The 20,958-nt window shown below is 43.9% G+C and overlaps 1 protein-coding gene across 3 annotated transcripts in view; it reads left to right on the top strand.

Moving 5' to 3' along the window:
• The window catches only part of hipk2 (homeodomain interacting protein kinase 2), a 73,279-nt gene that overhangs the window by 7,254 nt on the left and 45,067 nt on the right, over window positions 1–20,958 (top strand). For all 3 annotated transcript variants that reach the window (XM_006795760.2, XM_006795759.2, XM_006795758.2), the window contains exon 2: window positions 8,662–9,841. In XM_006795760.2, coding sequence (XP_006795823.1) covers window positions 8,662–9,841 — 1,180 coding nt within the window. The remainder of the gene's footprint in view (window positions 1–8,661; window positions 9,842–20,958) is intronic.

The following is a 20,958-nucleotide window of genomic DNA, read 5'->3' as shown; positions in this document are numbered from 1 at the left end:
GAGGTAATGGAGCCGAGGCTGAGAGAACGACGCCGGGCTGGGTGTAGGGGAGAGACAGAGATGGTGGTGGTTACTTTGCGTGGGTGGTTTCTGAGGAGGTGTCGGTGGGGGTCGCAGATTTTACCCTCATTTAATCTGCATCCTACATCTGAGATCAGTGGAGTCCAGTGAGGCGTCTGCCTCCACAGCTCCCCTGACAGAGCACAGCAGCTGCTAATACACACACCAACTTGTTTGCGCTATTCCAGCATTTTTAGAGAAGCTGGCCCAGAAAAAAGGCCAAAAGTTGACCTTTAGCTATGAGGACCTGCTCTATTTCCCCCCCTGCTCCACAACCGTCCAGTCCAGGCCAGTTATTTCTACCTCATTAAGCCCCAGTGAGACAGAGTGTGAGTTTGCCATTCACGGACATTTAAATTGAAAGATGTAAACAAGTGTTGTCCTTCTCAATGGCATGAACTTCCTCCAGTCTGGATCAAAACACCTGGCTTTCTCATTGTGAAGCATCTTACACTTTGATTAATCATTATTTACTAACTTCCCACAACCTCTCTTTTCCATCTGTTAAAATTCTTCTCAGCTACAGAAAGCTGAGTTTAGAAATCTCACATAGCTGCACAGATCAGACCCAGTCTGGCAAACTGTTGCAGCGCCGAATGCCACGTGCTTTATTTAACAGAGTTTGTTGTAATAGCAAAACAGATTTGATCTGATTTTCCTTTTGAAGGTGTCGCCATTTATGCACGCCAATTCAAATATGTGTTTCCTATGCACGTTGTTAAACTGATGGTCAGAATAGTCATTTCCTGTCTGGGTTTGGCTGCTATTTGAGACTCTGAGGACACTGTAAATATAACCAGCTAAAGCCACGATTTTCACACTGAATCAGACGCAGTGGGCTGACTTGGCTAGCGATATTTATTACCTCAGCTCTGTGGCCAGAAGGACTCAACCAGCCATGTTTACGACACACTGTCAGTTGGATTAAGGACACATATGCCTCGCTAAATTGGTATGAGAGCACATGTCTGCGTGTGCGCTATAATCTTTTAAAAGCTGTTTGAATATATCGAGCGCTGGGCCTCACTTTGTCAAAGAACTGACAGACAGAATAAGAGAAACGACACCGGGAATAATGTTTTGAAAAGAAGATGAAGAGAGATTAAGAGATTAAAACACTTTATTAAGCATGCATATTGATGAGTCACCTGCTGTATGAGGCACAAGTACATGTTGAGGCATCTTAAAGGCATGTAGCCAAAATTAGTCTGATCTGTAGCCTTAATAGGCCCTGAGCACCAGATTCACACACACCCCTGAAATATCACACACACATCTCGTTGCCTGGGGAAGCATGTGCACCATCTCCAGCCTCTCTGTGATAGGAAGGTAATACCAGGAACAGGATCCATCTACATGTAGGGGTTATAAAGAGCACTGATTTGTGATAGACGAAATTGCCCGTTTCTTCCTGTGTCTACTGAATTCATGCGCCACCATCATCGCTTATCGTTATGAGACAAAGTGGCTCTTCTTTATTTTCCTTTTACTCGCTGAGAAATAAGGTGTCAGATATCCAGATTTCTTTTTTAAGCCATCCGTTTGCAAGTTTGAATACAGCTGTGTTTTGGAAATACGGGAAGTGATGGCTCTGCCTTTGCCTGATTGGTCCCCCAGGTGCATGTTCAGGTTCAACTGGTTCCTCCTTTGGTGGGGTTCACCGCTGGGTTTTCAATGTGTGCGACAAATTAATTCCCCTGAGTGTGTGTGTGTAAGTGTATTTTGGGGTGGTGTTTTCATGACACTTGTTGCTGCTTAGCTAAGATGCCTTTAGCAGATAGCTGCGAAAATCCACAGAGCGACCAGTTAATCGTAAAGTTACACAAATGTACTAAACATATACAAACAGTGTTGGGGAGTAACGGAATACATGTACCGCCGTTACGTATTTAAAATAGAAAATATGAGTAACTGTATTCCGTTACAGTTACCGTTTAAAAAGGTGGTATTTAGAATACAGTTACTTTGTTGAAATAAATGGATTACACGGCGGTACTTCCCTGTTTCATATTGTCGCGGGTCAGGACTGTTTGGGTTTTGTTTGACAGCTACGTTCAGTTGTTACGGTTGCCATGGTTACAGGGTGACGCTCTCTCTCTCTGCGTGTTTCCTGGGTGAGAGAGGCCTTTTTGTTGTTGTTCTTGTGCTAAGCTAACAGGCAGAATGCTACAGGTATAGCTCTAAAGAATGTAGCATCATAGGCAGTGTAGTCCGTGCTGCAGGGAGAATGGACTGCCATACCCGTTATGTGTCTGTGAGCGAGGGAGGGAGAAAAAGGAAAAGTACGAGCTGTCATCGAGCAAAAACGGGAGCTGGAAGCATGTAAATATAATAATAACCACTGCAGCCAAGAAGAGAGCCTGACGAGCCCAGTTGTAAGTAAGCTATTAAGACTCGACTGTACGCTGCGTTCGTGTTTTCCTCCAAAAACAATAAGTTCTGTTGGAGCAGCCTTTCAACGCCTCTCTCTGTCTCTGCTAGCAGAGTTGACCCAGACAACAAAGTAAAGCTAGTTTTCGGCTACGAGCCCGACACGAACCCGACGTATTAGCCAGAGGTCCCTTTACTACGGTTCGGAGCCGCGGACCTTCAGTAACAGTAATAAATCACAGCAATAGTACATTCATGTAGTTGTAAAAAGCATGATAATATATTACGTATTCAGAATATGTAACGGAATACGTTACAGAATACATTTTGGGACATGTATTCTGTAATCTGTAATGGAATACATTTTAAAAGTAACCTTCCCAACACTGTATACAAAACCAGTGTGCGGTAGCCTGTTCCATGGGACAGGGCAGGGAGGACCATTTCAAAAATATCTTTCTATTTTACTCTTAGTTCCTTTGTTTTACCAACAGCAAACAGTATTTACTGTACAATATAAAAGAAGAGTAAACACTTTGGTTGTTATGGTTGGCTCAGATGAACTTGCGTCAAGCGCATTGAAACAATTAAAAAAGAAGAAATCTGTTATTATAATTTGAGGCTTTAGAAATAAAATCGAGATTTGCATCTGTGAATTGTTGCTTCAGTCTTTTGTGCTACCAGCATTACTTTGAATAATGACTAAAATGTTGATTTGCACTTGACAGGAACCTGACTTTAAGCATTTTTGCATACGGACATGTGTGTCGCACCATCATTTTGTGTTTACATATCTTCTGTCTGCTTAAATTAAATGGCAACCTTTTAAAAAGTCAGGTTGAGGTGCGCTGCAAGACCGGCAAAAAGGCCGCCGTTCACTTTCACAACAAAGAGCTCCTGGATGCCAGAGCAGTTTGCAGAAAATAATCCATAGTACTCTGGCTGCTCTCAAATCAATTTGCCATTGTACAGCGCTTTCTCCCACATTACACTCATCTGTATGTCCTCCCCCATTGTTTGCTATGTTTGGTTACTGGTTTGGCCTGTAGTTCTCGTATGTTGATCTCATTATATTACATTGTGTCATTGTGAAGCCTAATGACATAAGAGGAAGTACGGTTTAGCGGGTTGTTTCTTACTGTGTTTAAATGATAAGCATTGTGGAGAGCGGCCGCTTATCGTGCGCTCGGCTCTGCGTGGCCCTGCCTGCTCTGTGCTGGAGCTGTAGTCAAAGCAGCACAGCTTGAGGCATACAGTGGATGTCATTGGCAGTGTAGTCAAAGCCTTGTGTTAACAGGTGCCATTGGTTCACGGTTGGGTAAATCTTTAGCTCCCCTCCCTGCACCAAACTCTTTCTTTCTTTCTTTTGGTGCGAAGGAAGTTTAGTGCACACATTCGTGATTCGATTAATAAGCTCAAGCAAACCCACTCTTGTCGCCCTCCTCTTCCTCCCACTCGTGCTTCTCCTCCTCACCTCCTCTTCCTCTCCTCCACCCTGTTCAGCAGCTGGTTAGGCTGACCTAGCAGTATAAATGTTTTTTCTCGCACCAAGCGTTTTATGACCACATTTACAACACGGATAACTGCTTCCTTATCTGCCCGCAGTTGTCCCGGGGTAGTAGGCTTTTGACTTTTACAACAAAAGTGTTAACATTTGAACTTCCAATACTCAAAGTGTCGTAGCTTAGGTAGGCGCTAAGAAAGGTAATAAATTCAGATTGGTGTTTTTCATCAGTTGCTTTGAAATATGTGGAGCCATATGCACTCCTTTGTATCTGTGCTCCTGCACGCGCTCACGTGTGGACGCTTGTGCGACAGCTCGCGCATGTGTGCGCGTGTTCGTGTTTATGTATCTACGCATGTGCATTTTAACAAGCGCCGAGTGAACATGTTATCTCACAGCTAACACAACATGTTGTATCTTTGGCTGTTTGCTTCCAGGAAGGGGCGAGTTGAGGGAGTGTCACATTTACAGCTGGCATGTTGTTGATTTTCAGTTTAAAAAGGGCCGTGTTTATCTGTGAAACAGCATTCGTATTTGCCTTTCGGTCTGCCCGTATGCTAGATTGTACTCTTTTGTGTGTTTGTAAGAGAGTGAAAAGACGTGATGAGGCGCTTCCAACTGGTCAAATATTGTAGTCAGAAAGAGCGCAAAGCCTGATGGAGCAGCAGCCTGCATGACAGCAACTCCCCACAAGCTTTTCTGATGCATTATTCTATAAATAAGCAGAGATGAGAGAGCTAAAAAAGCAGACAGGATGGTCAATAGTGGCCTCGAGAGAGAGAGAGAGAGAGAGGGAGAGGGGGAAAACAGAAAGGGAGAGAGACCATGCAGAGTCAAGCTCCAGCTCTCCCACAGAGGACAGAACTCAGGCAGGAGGCAGGAACACAAGGCTAAAAACCTCTGCATGGACACGATTTTCCTCTTCAGTGGCGTGTTCACTGTTGCATTTGGCCACAAAGTCACTGGAGCTACAGCAGGTTTTTCAATTTGTTGGACAGGTCCATTTTTGTAAAGTATAGACACAGTATAGAGTCTTTGACAAGAGCAGAATAACACTGAATGTTTTATTTTGTCTTCTATCTAAAAAATGGTATGAGGAGGAGCACAATCGTGCAAACGAGCAGCTAAGAATGAGATAATGCTTCGTCTAGACGGGCAGAAGTCGCTTCATTAGACGGCGACTTGGCCTACCACCCAACACCCTCCAGCCCGCAGACAAAGAGATGTCCAGTAAAGCAACAGGGTCACCAGAGTGTCTCTTTTGGTGTCAGCAGCCATTAGGCCTCAGGAAGTAGTCCAAATATAACCAGGCCAGGGGACATCAACCAGACAGACCTGACTCCTGTTTCTGTCTCCCAGGTGATTGTTGGTGTGAGCTGTGTCTCGCTCTGCTCGGTCCTTTGGGTACAGAGAGAGCACGGAACAGGAACTCTAGTGAACGATAAATATTTAAATTTATTAGAATTATTTTTCATTTGTTTTTCCTGCAAACTGCAAAAAGATTACATTTACATTACATTAAGCCATTTTAAATGAGGATTTCTACAAAAGCATAGATATTTGAGAATAACCACGAGTGAGCTGAACAGTAATCGAGTTTTATAAGACTGTTCGTAATTACAAAAGACTGTTTGGTTGGTTTGTTGGTGTTTAACTCTGCCAAGTTGTCAAAAGAGTATAAATGACAGGTTTAATAAAAGGCAGCAAACAGAAGCAGGTCACAGGCTAGAATGTGAGGGCCACTCACAGCCCCAGCTCTCCACGCTCTATTCTTCTCCCCTCCCTTTCAGTTCATCTCTCACCCTCACACGGCATGCAGAACGACCCTGATACTCCCAAAAAAGAAGATTAACAAACCCCTGACAGAGAAGTAATCTCTCTGAAAACATTGACTATTACCATTTCAACATGCTGCCTCTAAACAAGGGAAAATGCCTCTGTGGTATGCTTAATTGCAGTGCGCGGGACACACAGAGTTCCTTTAGGTATGTTAAATGGACAGCCTTGGCTACTGAAGGCATTCCAGCATTGTAAATGTACAACAATGGACCTTTACTGTTCTTTGCTTGGCATAGAGTTCACAAATTTAGCTAAAGTTCAAGAGGACCATTTAAAGGGAAAGTCTTTTGACAGAGGCTGTTCAGATTCTGAATCATAAATACTTTTAAACTTCATTCGAGGTGAAGACTGATTCATGAGGACTGGTGCTGCCATGGAAATGAAGTATAATTGGTCACATTGTTTCCTGCGTATGTTGTCATGAGATAACATTCCAGCCATTTGACCTTTTATGTTTAGTTCATTTAATTACTTATCTGTTTTCTGCACAAGGCTCTTAAACTGTCGTTACTTTAGCTTTAGCGGTGCCGAATATCTCGACAGACAAAGCTGAATTTCAGATTTTTGTTGGCTATTTTTCAGAGCCCGTCCCCAATTTAGACAAACAGGCTCGGCCTTCAGTTCGTTGCACCGTGTCGACAATGTTAACTGAACTCTTTGACCACGGGGTTCAAACTGACAGGGAGTCAATGAGTGACTAAGATCACGGTTCAGGAAGAATTCGTGTGATACAAACGCAAGAGCAACAAGCCCAATCTGGCCTTGTAAAACCTTGAACTATCCATAATCACGCTGGCAGATATGTAATGTTGGAATTTTCCATACGAGAAACAGGCTGGCTCTGCGCCCGTCCATCCATCTCTGTGCTCATCAGTCTGTGCCTGTGATTATCCTCTCAGGCTCTCAGTCACACACTGTTGACACTGCCCTGTGACGCAATGCATCATTCAAATTATTTTTAGCGTAAAGTCCAGGCACAGGAATTGGTAATCCAAGGAGTGACATCTGGCCTTCAGGGCTTATGTGATTAGCAGAGAGCCTTGCCCCTAATAGCCAAGCGGACGTTCTTCATTACCTGCGAGTCTGGACCCAAACTTACCAGGTGTGACCACTTAAACTACAAAAAAACTCTACACATTAACGATTTCTCAGACAACATATGTGCTGATAACATGGCTAAGCCTCTAAATAACTGCTACGCGGAGGTGCTATCTGCTACTGTGCAACATTTGCCAAGCTTACAGCGAGCACTGTAATGTGCACTCTGCCTTCAATCCTGCCGCATTAGGGCTAAGACCAGATGAACAAAGAGATAAATAGTAAGTCCAAGCAAGGCCAGAGGAGAACCTAAAAAAAAAACAAAAAAAAAGCACAAAAGCAGGAGGAAGAGAGGTCATGAGAGTTAAAATAAACAAATGAAGCAAAGTATAGTGGAGGGCTGCCAGCATCCTACTGAATTAATCATCATCATCCATGAAAGGAGCTAATAATGACAAAGTGACCAGTCATGTCCTCTCCTCGATGCTTTCTGTCCACAATTATAGAAGTCATCCCATTTTGGGGGGGAGTGTGTTCCTTTAATTATCTTTGAACACAGCAAAACTTTCCAGCTTCCAAGATGTCTATTAAACACACAAAGCAGCAATTTTTCCAGCAGTAAACAACGTTTAAGGGTCGCTAACGTTGTGTGCATGTTGTGACGGTAATAATCTTGGAATCGTGCATCAGTTGATCAGCAGTGGCCTAATTGTGCGCGTGTGTGTGTGTGGGCGTTGGCAAGGCCAGGTGGAAGCTCTTAGTTTGTTAGCAGTAAACTAATTTTGGGTTTACTGGAAACTATTTAAACATATCATTAGTACAAGTCTCATATAATCTTGTGCTGTAATAATCATTTTTGATGCTACAAACAAGCCTGTTTGCAAAAAGAGATAAAGAAAGGAACTATTTTTGGGCAGTTGTTTGCTTGGAGAAGCTTTTGCTTATTCTGAGGCAGCTCGTTCCCAGGAGTTCAGAGCACAGCCTCGCTGCAGTTTTGCTTTTGTTTTGTTGTCTTCGGCATCTGTGGTTGAGAGGGAGTCGAGTCCCTCTCGCTCCTGTTTTCATAGTTACTTGAGCAAAATTTCTTCCACTACCTTCCCTAAAGTGAGTAATTGTGTACCAGTAAGTGGCGGGACTGGGCTGAGTGGTGGGGAAGGAAAATGCAATCATTCACTTACACTTTTTGTGCTCCTACTTTTATATATGATTTCATACGGCTCCTCTGTCTCTGTGGAGTGTATTCTTTTACTATTCACCGAGCCTATTTACTTTGCCGCAGATGGGAACAGTGGGGGAAATGGCATTTCCTTTGCATGAACCGGTGCTTTGCATAAGCACTCAATCTAAATCTTCTTATCTTTTGGCTAAACCTTTTGGCATTTTTATGTTATATAACAAATATATTTAAAAGAAACCCTCCATTACTGCGCGTTGCATTCAAAAACAATTTGGCTTCAGATTTAATGATCTAGGCTCGGATGTTTTACTACCAAGTGTTAGATAACAGCACTTCTGAGAAACAACTTGATGCCGAAGCGACAAATGCTTGATGACATTTTAATGGTTAATAAGTCTTTTCATCAGTGGGTTTAAAGCTGTGGATCCATTCATTATAATGGATGATTATTTTATAAGCGTTCGTTTACCGTGATGTTGAAAAGTTCAGTGGGTTTGCATGACGATGTATCAGCATATATTGGTGTTTTAATGACCTGCTCTGACCCAAGCTATCTTTATTTAAAGCTTCTTGCTACCACTCGTGTTGCAGGCACTCTCATATTCCTAACCTCTCACTTTCATCCCCCTCCTGTCTTTCTTGCTCCTCCCCCTCCGTTCCTCTCTTGTCACAGGTATGGCCTCGCAAGTGCAAGTGTTCTCCCCTCACACTCTCCAGTCAAGTGCCTTCTTTAGCGTGAAGAAACTGAAGGTGGAGCAAAGTTGTAACTGGGATATGACAGGGTACGGCACACACAGCAAAGCCTACAGCCACAACAGCAGCAAGAACGTGTCGGCCACCAGCGGCCCCCTAGGCATCAACAGCTCCCTGCAGGTCGCCAGCTCCACCCTGCCCTACGAGCAGGCTCTCGTCTTCCCAGCCACCGCGGGCCACATTGTGGTCGCCTCAGCCAGCAGCACTTCAGGGGCCGTTGGGTCTCTGCTGGGTGGCGGGGGTGGAGGCAGCAGCAGCAACAGTAGCGGTAGTGGAAGTGGCGGAGGTGGCAGTGGTGTGGGTGGTGGGGTTGGTGTTCACAACCTGACGCGCCGCAGCACAGTCAGTCTCCTAGACACCTATCAGCGATGTGGGCTTAAACGCAAGAGCGAAGAGCTTGACAACAACAGCAGCGTGCAGATCATTGAGGAGCACGGCCCACCGATGATCCAGAACGGAGCAGCCAGCGGAGCCACGGTGGCTACGGTGGCCACAGCCACCTCCACGGCAACATCCAAGAACAGCGGCTCCAACAACGAGGGCGACTACCAGCTGGTGCAGCACGAGGTGCTCTGCTCCATGACCAACACCTACGAAGTCTTGGAGTTCTTGGGACGAGGAACCTTCGGGCAGGTGGTCAAATGCTGGAAGAGGGGCACAAACGAGATAGTGGCAATCAAGATCTTAAAAAACCACCCATCGTACGCACGGCAGGGTCAGATCGAGGTCAGCATCCTGGCACGTCTCAGCACGGAGAGCGCAGATGACTACAACTTTGTGAGGGCCTACGAGTGCTTCCAGCACAAGAACCACACGTGCCTGGTATTTGAGATGTTGGAGCAGAACTTGTACGACTTCCTCAAGCAGAACAAGTTCAGCCCTCTGCCTCTCAAATACATCAGACCGGTGCTGCAGCAAGTGGCCACAGCGCTAATGAAACTGAAGAGCCTAGGACTGATACATGCTGATTTGAAGCCAGAGAACATCATGCTGGTGGACCCATCTCGACAGCCCTACAGGGTCAAAGTCATCGACTTTGGCTCAGCCAGCCATGTGTCCAAAGCGGTCTGCTCCACCTATCTACAGTCCAGATACTACAGGTAAGAGATCGATGTATGACTGCAGATACAAAGAGCTTCTGTTTGTTCAAGATTGTTCTTTATTGGGCCAAACATCCAAATCTGTTGTTACCCCTGACGAGTTCTCTTTGTACCATTATTTTTCTTGTACTTATTTACCCCGCTAGTTAAATTTCTCCGACAGAAGGCAGGGTAATGAAACTCAAAGGCTTACTGAGAAGAAAAAACAAAAATCAAAAAAGAGTGGGGGCAGGACAAAACAACACCAACCATGCTTTAGTGTTACTTTGATGAATAGAGAAGACCTGCTGAGACTCTAGTAAAGACATAAGAAACCACAGAGCATATCTAAAGCCATTTCACTGTTTGGTGCCATTGAGGATTTCGTGGTTTTCCTTTTTTTTGTTTTGTTTGTTTGTTTGTTTGTTTGTTTTTCACAGAGAGAATTTGAAAGACGGACCACAATCATGCGAGGTAGCAATCTATCCCCAAGTTTCAATTCACCCTTCTACTGCCCAGACCCTTACCCCCCCATCACCGTAGCTGGCTTCCATTCCCCCCAGGATAGAGACGAGGGTCAGCTGGAGTTCTCCTGTAATATGTGCTTGTAATCCACACCAGTGGGCCCTGCATTAGAACCAGATGACTCTCTCTGGGCAGCATTTCTTTCTTCTCTCAGTACTTTTGAAAAAAATCATTTTTACCCATAGTAAATAGTGTGATTGGGTTTTAGCAGAGCCTGAAGTGTGCGTGGAGTCAAACAGTCTTCTTGTCTGTACATAGAGGAGCTTTGTTGGGGCTCGGGAAGACGAACAGGTGTGTGCGTCAGCTATGGTACCACGCAGACCCACACAGAGATCTCGCACACAGGTGGTAGCTTTACAACTGTGCATAGTGCAGATTCTGTTGGGAGAAGTTCGTGGTCTCCACTGAGTGGATTCTGTTGATAGAAGAGCTTGCTTTTGTTATCTTTACAGTTTATCGCCGGGTTTTTAAACGTGTTACAGAGAAGATCATTGTTTCCTGTTGAAAGATGGCAAAGGTTACGACAGAGCAAATGAGCAGACATGCGATTCAGACTTTGTGTATCTACAGCATTAAATCACTTTGGCACATTTGACAAGTCTATTATTTTAAATGACCGATAGTTTTTGTTGTTATTCTTTCTGCTTAACTGACTTTTAAAACAACATATATTACATTAAGATCCCTACGTGGGAATTGTGTTGCTCATGTCAGCAAGGCGGTGCTGCTTTGTCGGTTTAAGTAGCTCATCCTGAAGTAAACACCACTGTTAGCCTGTTGTTGCTCCGTGCTGTAGGTCAACAAGGAGGTTATAAAATGCTCCTGTTTGTTTTCCTGGGTGTAAAGAGTGCAGGTGAGTGAAGAGATCATCCTTTCGTACACTCTTAGCAGCAGAAAAGGGGAAAGAAAGTCTCGTGTTGATCAGAGAATCCGTCGAACGCCTTGAGCGGGTACTTGGTGACCCTGGTGTAAAGCTCTGGGAGGGAATAAGGTGTCACGGGGATCTCTGTGCTTCGTAATGACTGTTTTAATAATACGTGTGCTTTACCAGAACTGATTGTGTGAAATCAGGCAAGCCTTTCCGTCTAATTCAAAAAATGAGCTCATGGGAAATGAACACTAGGGGTGTTTTAACATTGTATGCATTTTGGACCACAAACAAACTTTGGCTGCGGGTAGAGTTCAGAGCGAGTTCAAAAGCTCAGTGGCGAACATCAAACCATCTTTGATGAGGAGATAGCAAGGCCGTTTCTGTTGCCTGCACCTTTACAGGGTGGAGATTACACACAGGTGTGCTTTCACCAGAAAGCTGGCTCAGTATCACACAATAGTAACCACATCCCTGTGTTGTATTCTTTGATTTCAATAAAACGTGTATTTGTTTTTCTTATTTGTCTCATTTTCATTCTTTGTATATGAATAAGACTGTAAAACATTCGAAGCCCCGTTCGGACATTACAGACGTTCAAACTCGCTGATATCTGCTTCCGTCTGCTAATTTCATAAACCTCGCATGCAGCTGTTTGCGTTTTGGACGTCACCCATATTGTTTGCTGTTGACGTTACGTGTGCTTTAACAGCCTTGCAATGAGTTATGGATTTTCCACAAGGTTGAGTTATGCAAATAAAATACCAGTATTCAAAGTAAACAAGAACAGCTCTCAGGGTTCCTCGAGTTTCAACTGCATTTGCTTCAGTGCTTAACAAATACAGGGTCATGTCACTAAGCTCATCTATCCTTGTCAAAGAGGCCCATCTGCAGGACTCCTATACTTTTTAATATAGACAAGGCCCTTATGATTATGTATATTATGAAACAGCACAGTCTTTCTGTCCTTTTAATGATTCTGTGGTCTTTGCGTCTTGATTACATCACTGTAATGCTGGTTATCCTCATTTCTTCTTCTTCTTCCTCCTCTCCCCTGTTTCCTGTAGCTAATGATGTAACAGGTAAGCTGGCTAGTCAAGCTTACCCTGTGTCAGATAAAGGGATTATTGTGTTGTCCCAGCTGGGCATTTTTGCCCTGTTTATCTCTTCGAGTTAAGGCCGTGAGATGGGTGGAATGCAGCAAGACATTATTAAAGTTTATGTAAAGTTTCCTGAGGCAGTTCAGCTGCTAGCAGCCGACCTCGTGATGACTGCTGGTAGAGGAAGGGAGGTGCGCATGGGGGGCAGGGATTGGTGGAGACACAAGTTCTTATCCTGCTTGATCTCCATAGAAATCTGTACTGTCTTTGTGTCTTTATGTATTGTACAGGTGAAATCTGGTTACTCGCAGACTCACATCCGATGACTTTGCCGTTGTTTAGGAATTCAGATAAACTCAAGTGTGACTATGTAACAGAAATCGCACGTAGACTAGAAACTAAAATATTTTCTTTTACCAACAGATTCTGCAAGAACTGAAGCTGCTATTTGGCTTCCTATTTATAATATTTATGATCAAATCATGCAAATAATAGCTGTGTTTTACATTTCTAGATTTTCTTTATACAAACAAAACCCAAAGAAAGAAACAAAAAAAGCAACATTTTACAACTTCAACCTAAAGCGTTCTATCTATGCAAGATAGCATGGGTGCTGTGTAGGAGTAAAGTCAGCTTCAGTCCACTTCTGTCAGGCCACAGTTCTGAACTCTTGACCTCGCTCATGAATCCACTTATTTGAGACCCATTTGCTTCCTACTAGGACAGGACAGGCTGCATGTCTGGTCCTATAGTCTCCCTCGCCGCTCCTGAACAAATTATACCAAAACACCGATGTTCCCTTTCTTGGCCAGATTACTGCTGGCCAAGAAAGGGACATACGTTTTGGTATATGAATTAAAACCTGCTAAAAAATCACTTATTCCACCAGTTTGACAGTAAAAATAAATAGAATTTTAAATGCTGTACGTTCTACGCTGTTAGTTCAGATAGAGCTCCAAATATTTGGTAGAAAGTAGTTCCAAAAACTACTTTTCAAAGTCTAATGCTCTGTGGTTGGAAGGTGCAAACCCACAGAGATCATTTAAAAACCCGAGTAAGTAAAACCCAAAGCGTCTGTTTTCATACATGTACCCCAACAATTAACGAATTGATATGTGTCTGAGACTTGGTTACATTTCATGTGACTTCTCTCCGTAGATTGTTTAGACATACTGAACACTTAGAGGAGCATGCAGCGAGCGTTTAGGTGGGTGGAGGCGAGAAATCTTTCTCCAGCTTCCTTTTCATTTCTTTCCTTTTCATCCTTATGCTCATTTTTGCATTTAACAAAATAGTGTAACACTTGAATGCATTCACAGACACACACACACACACAAAGGCTCTCTCTCTACACAGTGGATGTGTTACACCGATTTGTTCAAGTGCCACAAGACAGGGGTGCAGAGACGGAGACCGAGTCATTTCCTCTAGTAATTAAAAATCTTAATATTAACAACCCAGAAGCCCGAAGCTGCACGCATGTCAGAACCTCCCAGCTTGCACCTGTTATTTAAATTGAACACATTATAGAAGTCATACTTACACGTGACAAATGAACACCGTAGACTAAGGATCAGAGACTTAATATACAGTGCAGAGGTACAGAGGCCTGAGGGGTTAGCTTATTAGACACTGTGAGTGAAAGGAAAATGAGTTAAGAGTGAGAGAAAGAGGAATGGGCTTGTTGATGCGACCAGTGATCTGAAGTGGCCAGGGTCTGTGTACTCTCAGTGTTATCAGTTTGAGGCAGAAGAGATCTTAATGCTTCCCAAATGGAAACTTGACTAAAATCTCATATTATGTAACTCTCTGTGTTTTCTGTATTCATGTTGGCAGTAAAGCTAGGTACGGCTAATTCGTAGCATCCACGACTCCACCGTGTTTATGTCTTGATGTTAATAACTCATTAAATATAGATCCGTCTCCATCACGGGTGGTGCAGTCTCTGCTGAGTTTAAGACGAGTCTCTGCTCCACCTGTCTGTCTATCTCTCTATCTGTTTTTAGCGTCACACAACCAGACAGACAGGACGGGCGTTCCAGCACATTTACCCTGCCTCCGTGCGAAACATCAAGGGGTGTTTTAATGAATGAGGTTGCTATTAGTTACTGTTCTATGAAGCGTGTGTTAAAGTGTACGTGTGTATGTGCCAGGGAGGGAGAGAAAACGAGGTAAATGGCAGGATCGGGTTGCTACGGAGGAAAAGACACATTGGAAAAAGGGGGGAAAGGCGCATTAGCTTAGTGGTGGCGTTGCTGTTTGTAGCGCTGGCGTTGCTTATGGGAAGATTGTAAGAAAGTAAAAGTAAGGTAGAAGAGGGTTGAGGGACGGAGGAAGGTGGAGGGCTGTTGTTTTGCATTCCTCGCCAATACCTGGAACAGTGCACGCTTACCCCAAGCAGTGGCAGATTATTACTAATGCAAATGACTTTCATTAGCTTCAGCCTGACTGAGTGGCTGTTGAACACGGGTACTTCTTTTTGCTGACTTTCGAGTTGATGTATTTTTAGCTTCGTGTGTGGAGCTTGTGACCAGTAAGGGCCAAGGCCAACCTTTTGTTGTTGACTGTGAATGCTGAAGTCATTAGTTATTATCAGGACTACTGGCCTGTGTATTCACCACGGTGCTTTTTATGACAGTCATAACACCTTAGTATGCATGACAGAATCCTAATAACCTGCTTCTCATTTATAATTTGCCTCTGGGCAGCTCTTCCACGTGTCTCCACAGAGCAGTCAGGAAGCAGGAGACATGTAGCAGCTAAGCTAATTAACTACCAGTAGTCAAGCATATGGATCGGAACATATACAGCAGTCAGTCCTGCAAATAATACATGGGAAATATTTAACTGTTGAAGAGGCATTTGATGATGGATACACCTATCTGTGTGTGTGTGTGTGGGACCAAGTGTTTCTATGATAAGACGGTGCTCTCTAAGTTTCTCCACATCGTTTTATCCTGGCTTCTTGTCTTTGTTCTCCCTCACAGTTCAATTTCCATACATTTCCCAGGATATTAAGCTGACGGAAATTAAGCTGCCTTGATAAAACACAGCAAGCCGCCCACTCAGACTCACTAAGGCTGCAATCTTGCTGTTCTATATTGATTGGCTTATTTGAAACACAGGATTTTTCCTCAACAAAGCTTTTGGGCTGTTTAGCAAATGATGGCACCGCACAAGTGGCGACTTATTTAACCTTACGCGTGCGCGTAGCGTTGCTGTTAAAATTATGAAGTGGGGGCCTATTAAAATCGCCGGGTTTGTATGATTTTGTCTGCTGAACAATAGATTTTTCTTCTCATTTGAGACTGAAAATCATTAACAGGACAGGTGAAATTTCTCACAGCAGCAGTCCTGTAGTAGTTTTCCTCTTTGCCACAGATTTGTCTGCCTTTTTTTAATTTCCCCGATTCAAGCACCAGCGGGTTGGCAGGGTGATAGCTGCCATCAGCGTCTGACTGGCACAGGTGCCCCCGGGTCTAAATAAATCATGAGGCCTCCTGCTGATCCCCTCCCTCCGCCATTCCTGTATGCCCACTATCCCTCCACAGGGAACTCCAGTAAGGGAGCAGCCCCCACCGCCGCATGGTGTCTTGGCTCCTTCCCACTCTCCTTCCCTTTCTCTTCTCTGCCACCCCCTCCTTGCCTTCCTCTCCTTCACCCCCACCCCCCTCGCCTCTTCCATCCACTTGCATGAATATTTAAAAGCTAACACCACGATGGAAAATATGCAGCAAGGGCAGTGAGACTTGTCAAAGAGAGAAAAAAAAAGGCGAAATGTTCATTTTGGGACCCTGAATTTCCTAATTTAAGGCAGGCCATGTGATGAAATTCAAAGTGGTCTAATTACAGAGTGTTGTGAAGAACAACACACACTGAAAGAGTGATACGAGCAATAGCTGTCCAGCTGGGGAGAAGACTGGGAGTACTGGGGGGGGTGGTCAGTGGGGACCAGCAGTTGGCTGTGTGTGTGTGTGGACTGATTGCCCCATGACAGAGAATGCCTGGTGTGCAGAGGCCCATGCAGGCTCCCATAAAGTTTTCTACAGAACAAAACAGACACATTTGTTTTCTCAATTGCAGGAATTCGCTAATGTGCATATATGAGGGTAAATAGTTTGGCTAATTTTCTGGCAGGCAAATGGGCAGAGTTCTACATTACTCGTCGAGCCAGCTGGGGCCCCTGTATGGAGGGAAAATGAGGCTTTGATTAGCCCCACCCCACCATCTCCAGATCAGTTTGTATTTAGCATCGTCCCTGGACAAACGCGGTAATTTGATTTTCTCGAAACTACCGTTTTAACAAATTTATCTGCTTGCTTTTACGTCCCGCGTCTCCCTCCTGTTTCTGCCGGTTTGAAAGAGCATGTTCGACCACAGCTCATCTTCATGGTGACAGTTGTCGCTCTATAAAAACGTTGCTCTTTTTCATTGCAGATGGCAGAATTAAACGAGGCTCTGTTCTTACCGCGCAGGCTATTTTCAGCGTCGCTCGTAAAGTCATAAAGCAACATGCTATGTGACTTTTAGAGTCTGATTATTAACACTGCACTTTTATCGCTTTTATAACTCTCTGAATAACAAGCATTTAGGTTTGATGGGCGACGTGGAAAAGTTTCCATGCTTTAGTTCTGAATGCATGGTTAACAGTTTTTTTCTATCATTTATTGGACGTTCAATGCTCGACTCTCAGGAAAACAAAGATTTGATGTAGCCATCTGCATAACTGACGTCAGCACTTTCATTCTTTTTTGACCTTGTGTCACATGTGGATGTCCCCAGGGGTTCCTGAAGGTGAGCTTTCATAAAATTGGCTTTTTTGGAATATAAAAGCTGCTCTAGATTCTTTTGAAGCTTTATTCTTGTCATAAAATGGATCTCAAGCAAATCCTATTTCACCCAGCGCTTGATAAATAATTTAAAATGACTAATAGCGCCTTGTGACGGGGAATGTATCGCTGTGGTGTATCAGATTGCGGTGGTTTTGGCCTGAGGCGTAATTTGTTTGGAAAAATAATTACTCCTGTATTGGATCCTGGTTAAATATTAAAAGGGTTAGCATTAGGAATGGGGCGGCATCCAAGAGTGTTTTGGTCGACTTCTGAGCAAACCCATTGCTTTCGGGACGTCTTGCAGACAGGCTGAAGTGGTGTGAATTTTATTGGTTAATTCAGAGTACTACATTGCTAAATTTCATAAAGAAGGGCATTGCAAACTAATGAACTTTCTCTGTGTGCTTAGCCACTAAGCTTTGAAGACTAATCCCAGCGTTTTATGAGCGAAGAGCGTCAGATTGTCTGTTGGGTTCAGCTGGTTATTAGGCGCACAAGCTGGGAGGCACCAAAAGAGCATTAAGATGCTATATATCAGCTCACGGAGGAAGCAAAGGAAGTGTTCCAGTGAGGGTGCAGATAAAAAAAGAAACACTATATTAAAAAAAACTGGAAAAAAGGAAAGAAAAAAGACCCAAAAGATCAAGAGAGGAAATTAATCAGTATAAATGTGAACAGTAGCTGCTCAAGCGTACAAGGCAATTTGGCCTGCGCATTGTGTATGTGAGTGGCTGATTAAACAGAGGATATGTTGTGTGCTGCTACACAGAACATGCTCCATGTTCCTCGAAGCACATAATGGATGTGCAGGATCAACTGATTTACAAAATACTATGAAGCTTTTCGCACGTACAGACACCTACGCAGTAAACACGTGCAACGTGACACCAGGTGTGCTCCCAGTGGCGTTCGCTGAGCTGAGACAACACAACATCTCGGTGTGTATTATCAGCGTGAACTGGACATAACTCACGTCACCCCTTTAAACACAGCAGGGACACCAGGGAGGCAGCAACACCACCACACAGTCTTTCATTACAGCCAGAATCTATATATCATCAAACAGATGGCTACTCTATAAACAAAGACTGTTGTCCTTGTAACCAGTGTAAGGGAGTTAGATGCCTTTTCTCCCCTCTGTGATGTTTCTTGGCCTTTTCATATTCACCCTCTTGTCTATCTGCCATCGCTGCCAATCAGCCTTTTGAATAGTGTGTAGTCAGTGTTGGGGAGTAACGGAATACATGTACCGCCGTTACGTATTTAAAATACAAAATATGAGTAACTGTATTCCGTTACAGTTACCGTTTAAAAAGGTGGTATTTAGAATACAGTTACTTTGTTGAAATAAATGGATTACACGGCGGTACTTCCCTGTTTCATATTGTGGCGGGTCAGGACTGTTTGGGTTTTGTTTGACAGCTACGTTCTGTTGTTCCAGGTGGCAGCGTTACGGTTGCCATGGTTACAGGGTGACGCTCTCTCTCTGCGTGTTTCCTGGGTGAGAGAGCGCCTGTTGTTGTTGTGCTAAGCTAATAGGCAGAATGCTACAGGTATAGCTCTAAAGAATGTAGCATCATAGGCAGTGTAGTCCGTGCTGCAGGGAGAATGGACTGCCATACACGTTATGTGTCTGTGAGCGAGGGAGGGAGAAAAAGGAAAAGTACGAGCTGTCATCGAGCAAAAACGGGAGCTGGAAGCATGTAAATATAATAATAACCACTGCAGCCAAGAAGAGTGCCTGACGAGCCCAGTTGCAAGTAAGCTATTAAGACTCGACTGTACACCGTGTTCGTGTTTTCCTCCAAAAACAATAAGTTCCGTTGGAGCAGCCTTTCAACGCCTCTCTCTGTCTCTCGCTAGCAAAGTTGACCCAGACAACAAAGTAAAGCTAGTTTTCGGCTACGAGCCCGACAGTATTAGCCAGAGGTCCCTTTACTACGGATCGGAGCCGCGGACCTTCAGTAACAGTAATAAATCACAGCAATAGTACATTCATGTAATTGTAAACAGCATGATAATATATTAAGTAATCCAAAGTATTCAGAATACGTTACTCTCATTGAGTAACGTAACGGAATACGTTACAGAATACATTTTGGGGCATGTATTCTGTAATCTGTAATGGAATACATTTTAAAAGTAACCTTCCCAACACTGTGTGTAGGTTTTACTTGTGCAGCCAGAGCAGCTCTGACCCATCAAGACGTGGATAGCACCTCTGTGTGTGTTTGCGTTGTCTGCAGCGATTTTTTAGTGATTGGTATGTGTCAAACAGGCATCCACGTCCCAAGTTTTTCCAACAAAAAATTGCACTTTAATGAGATTATCAGGGTTTTACAGTTTTTAAAACCCTGGAAATCTCAGAAATATCTCCAATGCATGGAGTAGAGTTTCCGTGTATGCTTCCTGCACAGAAATCAAAGCTCATTGCACTAGGCAGAGTTGTATTACGCAGATTGGTTGAGATGGAGATCTCGATCCTGCGCGAGCTGCTTTCAACTCACAAATAAGTGTTACAGTCTGATATGAGTGGCAAATGCATTTAACTTCAATAATATGTCCTTGAAGCTTTTATGAAGGTATACAAATCAAGCCTACACCCCTTTTGTCCCGTGTTTTTGCTGAAATGAATGACAAAAAACATTTGCATGCATCGTTTCTCGAGTTCTAAAAAGAGTCTCTCTGTTGCAGCAGTCGTCATGGCAACGGAGGCTCTTGTTCCAAAAATTGTCCATTTGCCTCTGAATGTCCGACACCTGAACTAGACCACGGATGTTTTGATCTTCCTCCTTGTCCCAACCGCCAGCTGTGTACTTTAGGGACAGGCAGGGCCCTTGAGCCACACTCTCATCTCGCTGCTATTGTTTGCCCAGGTGGGCCAGGACGCCCTATCTTTCTCTCGTTCTCCTGCCTGTTTCTATCACGTCCCCTCTCCATCGCTCTCTCACTTCTCTCTGTCTTTGTTCCACAGGGACCTGTGGTCCAACTGAAGCTCTCGGTTACACAAAGAAACCCAAATTGGCTTTCATCTGCAGCCTGTTACCAGCTGTGTACATTTGTGCTCTCTCTCTCTCTCTGTGCAGAAAAGTATAGATTTTACCCATGACATTGTTATTATTATTGGCTTTGAGTCATAGCTGCCCCTGCAGAAACGCTCGCCTCTCATATAACTCCTTGTGATGTCTTATTAAAGTTTTGGCATGTCTTTGTTAGCGCTTCGCGCCCCCAATTTTGAGGTTTTGAAGGAAGTTTAAAATGCAAAAATAATTCTATTTATAATAATTCCTCCATCGTGAGCCGATATAGCTCCTCTCTGCAAATCTGACCCAGTCATATTTCTGCCTCACTTTTAGCGAGGCAGAAATCTCCCTGCAGACCATCTCGTTAATGGATCGACATGCAACAAAGGGAAAAGTGATTCAAACAATCACCCAGGATGTATTTTCACTATTTCTATTTTAGAATAACACCAGGCAGCTGCTGTACACACATGCACACACAGAGTGCACTTCACTAGAGTCGGTACTGAAAATACTCATCGCTTTAAGAGTAACAAGACTTTTGCAGGAAAAATCATATAATTGCTCTCTCAGTCGCTGTCGTTGGTATGTCCGAGTGAACGGCCATAGAAGTGATCGAATGCAGAGTAAACAGCGAGCTGTGTTCGAATTGCAGTCAGAGGAAACCAGCAATGTCACGTGTCCCTTGTCAGAAAAGGGCCAAGCTCTTGGCAGAACACATGTTGGTGCTCGAGGAGCACAAAATGCTCCAAAGTCCCAAACCGGTCCTGTTATTCACACTGTCACCATG

The sequence above is a fragment of the Neolamprologus brichardi genome, chromosome 7 (assembly GCF_056152115.1).
Source record: "Neolamprologus brichardi isolate AB-2024 chromosome 7, ASM5615211v1, whole genome shotgun sequence".
Lineage (NCBI taxonomy): Eukaryota > Metazoa > Chordata > Actinopteri > Cichliformes > Cichlidae > Neolamprologus > Neolamprologus brichardi.
The sequence above is the reverse complement of the archived record's forward strand: the minus strand, read 5'-3'. Positions and strand labels throughout refer to the sequence as shown.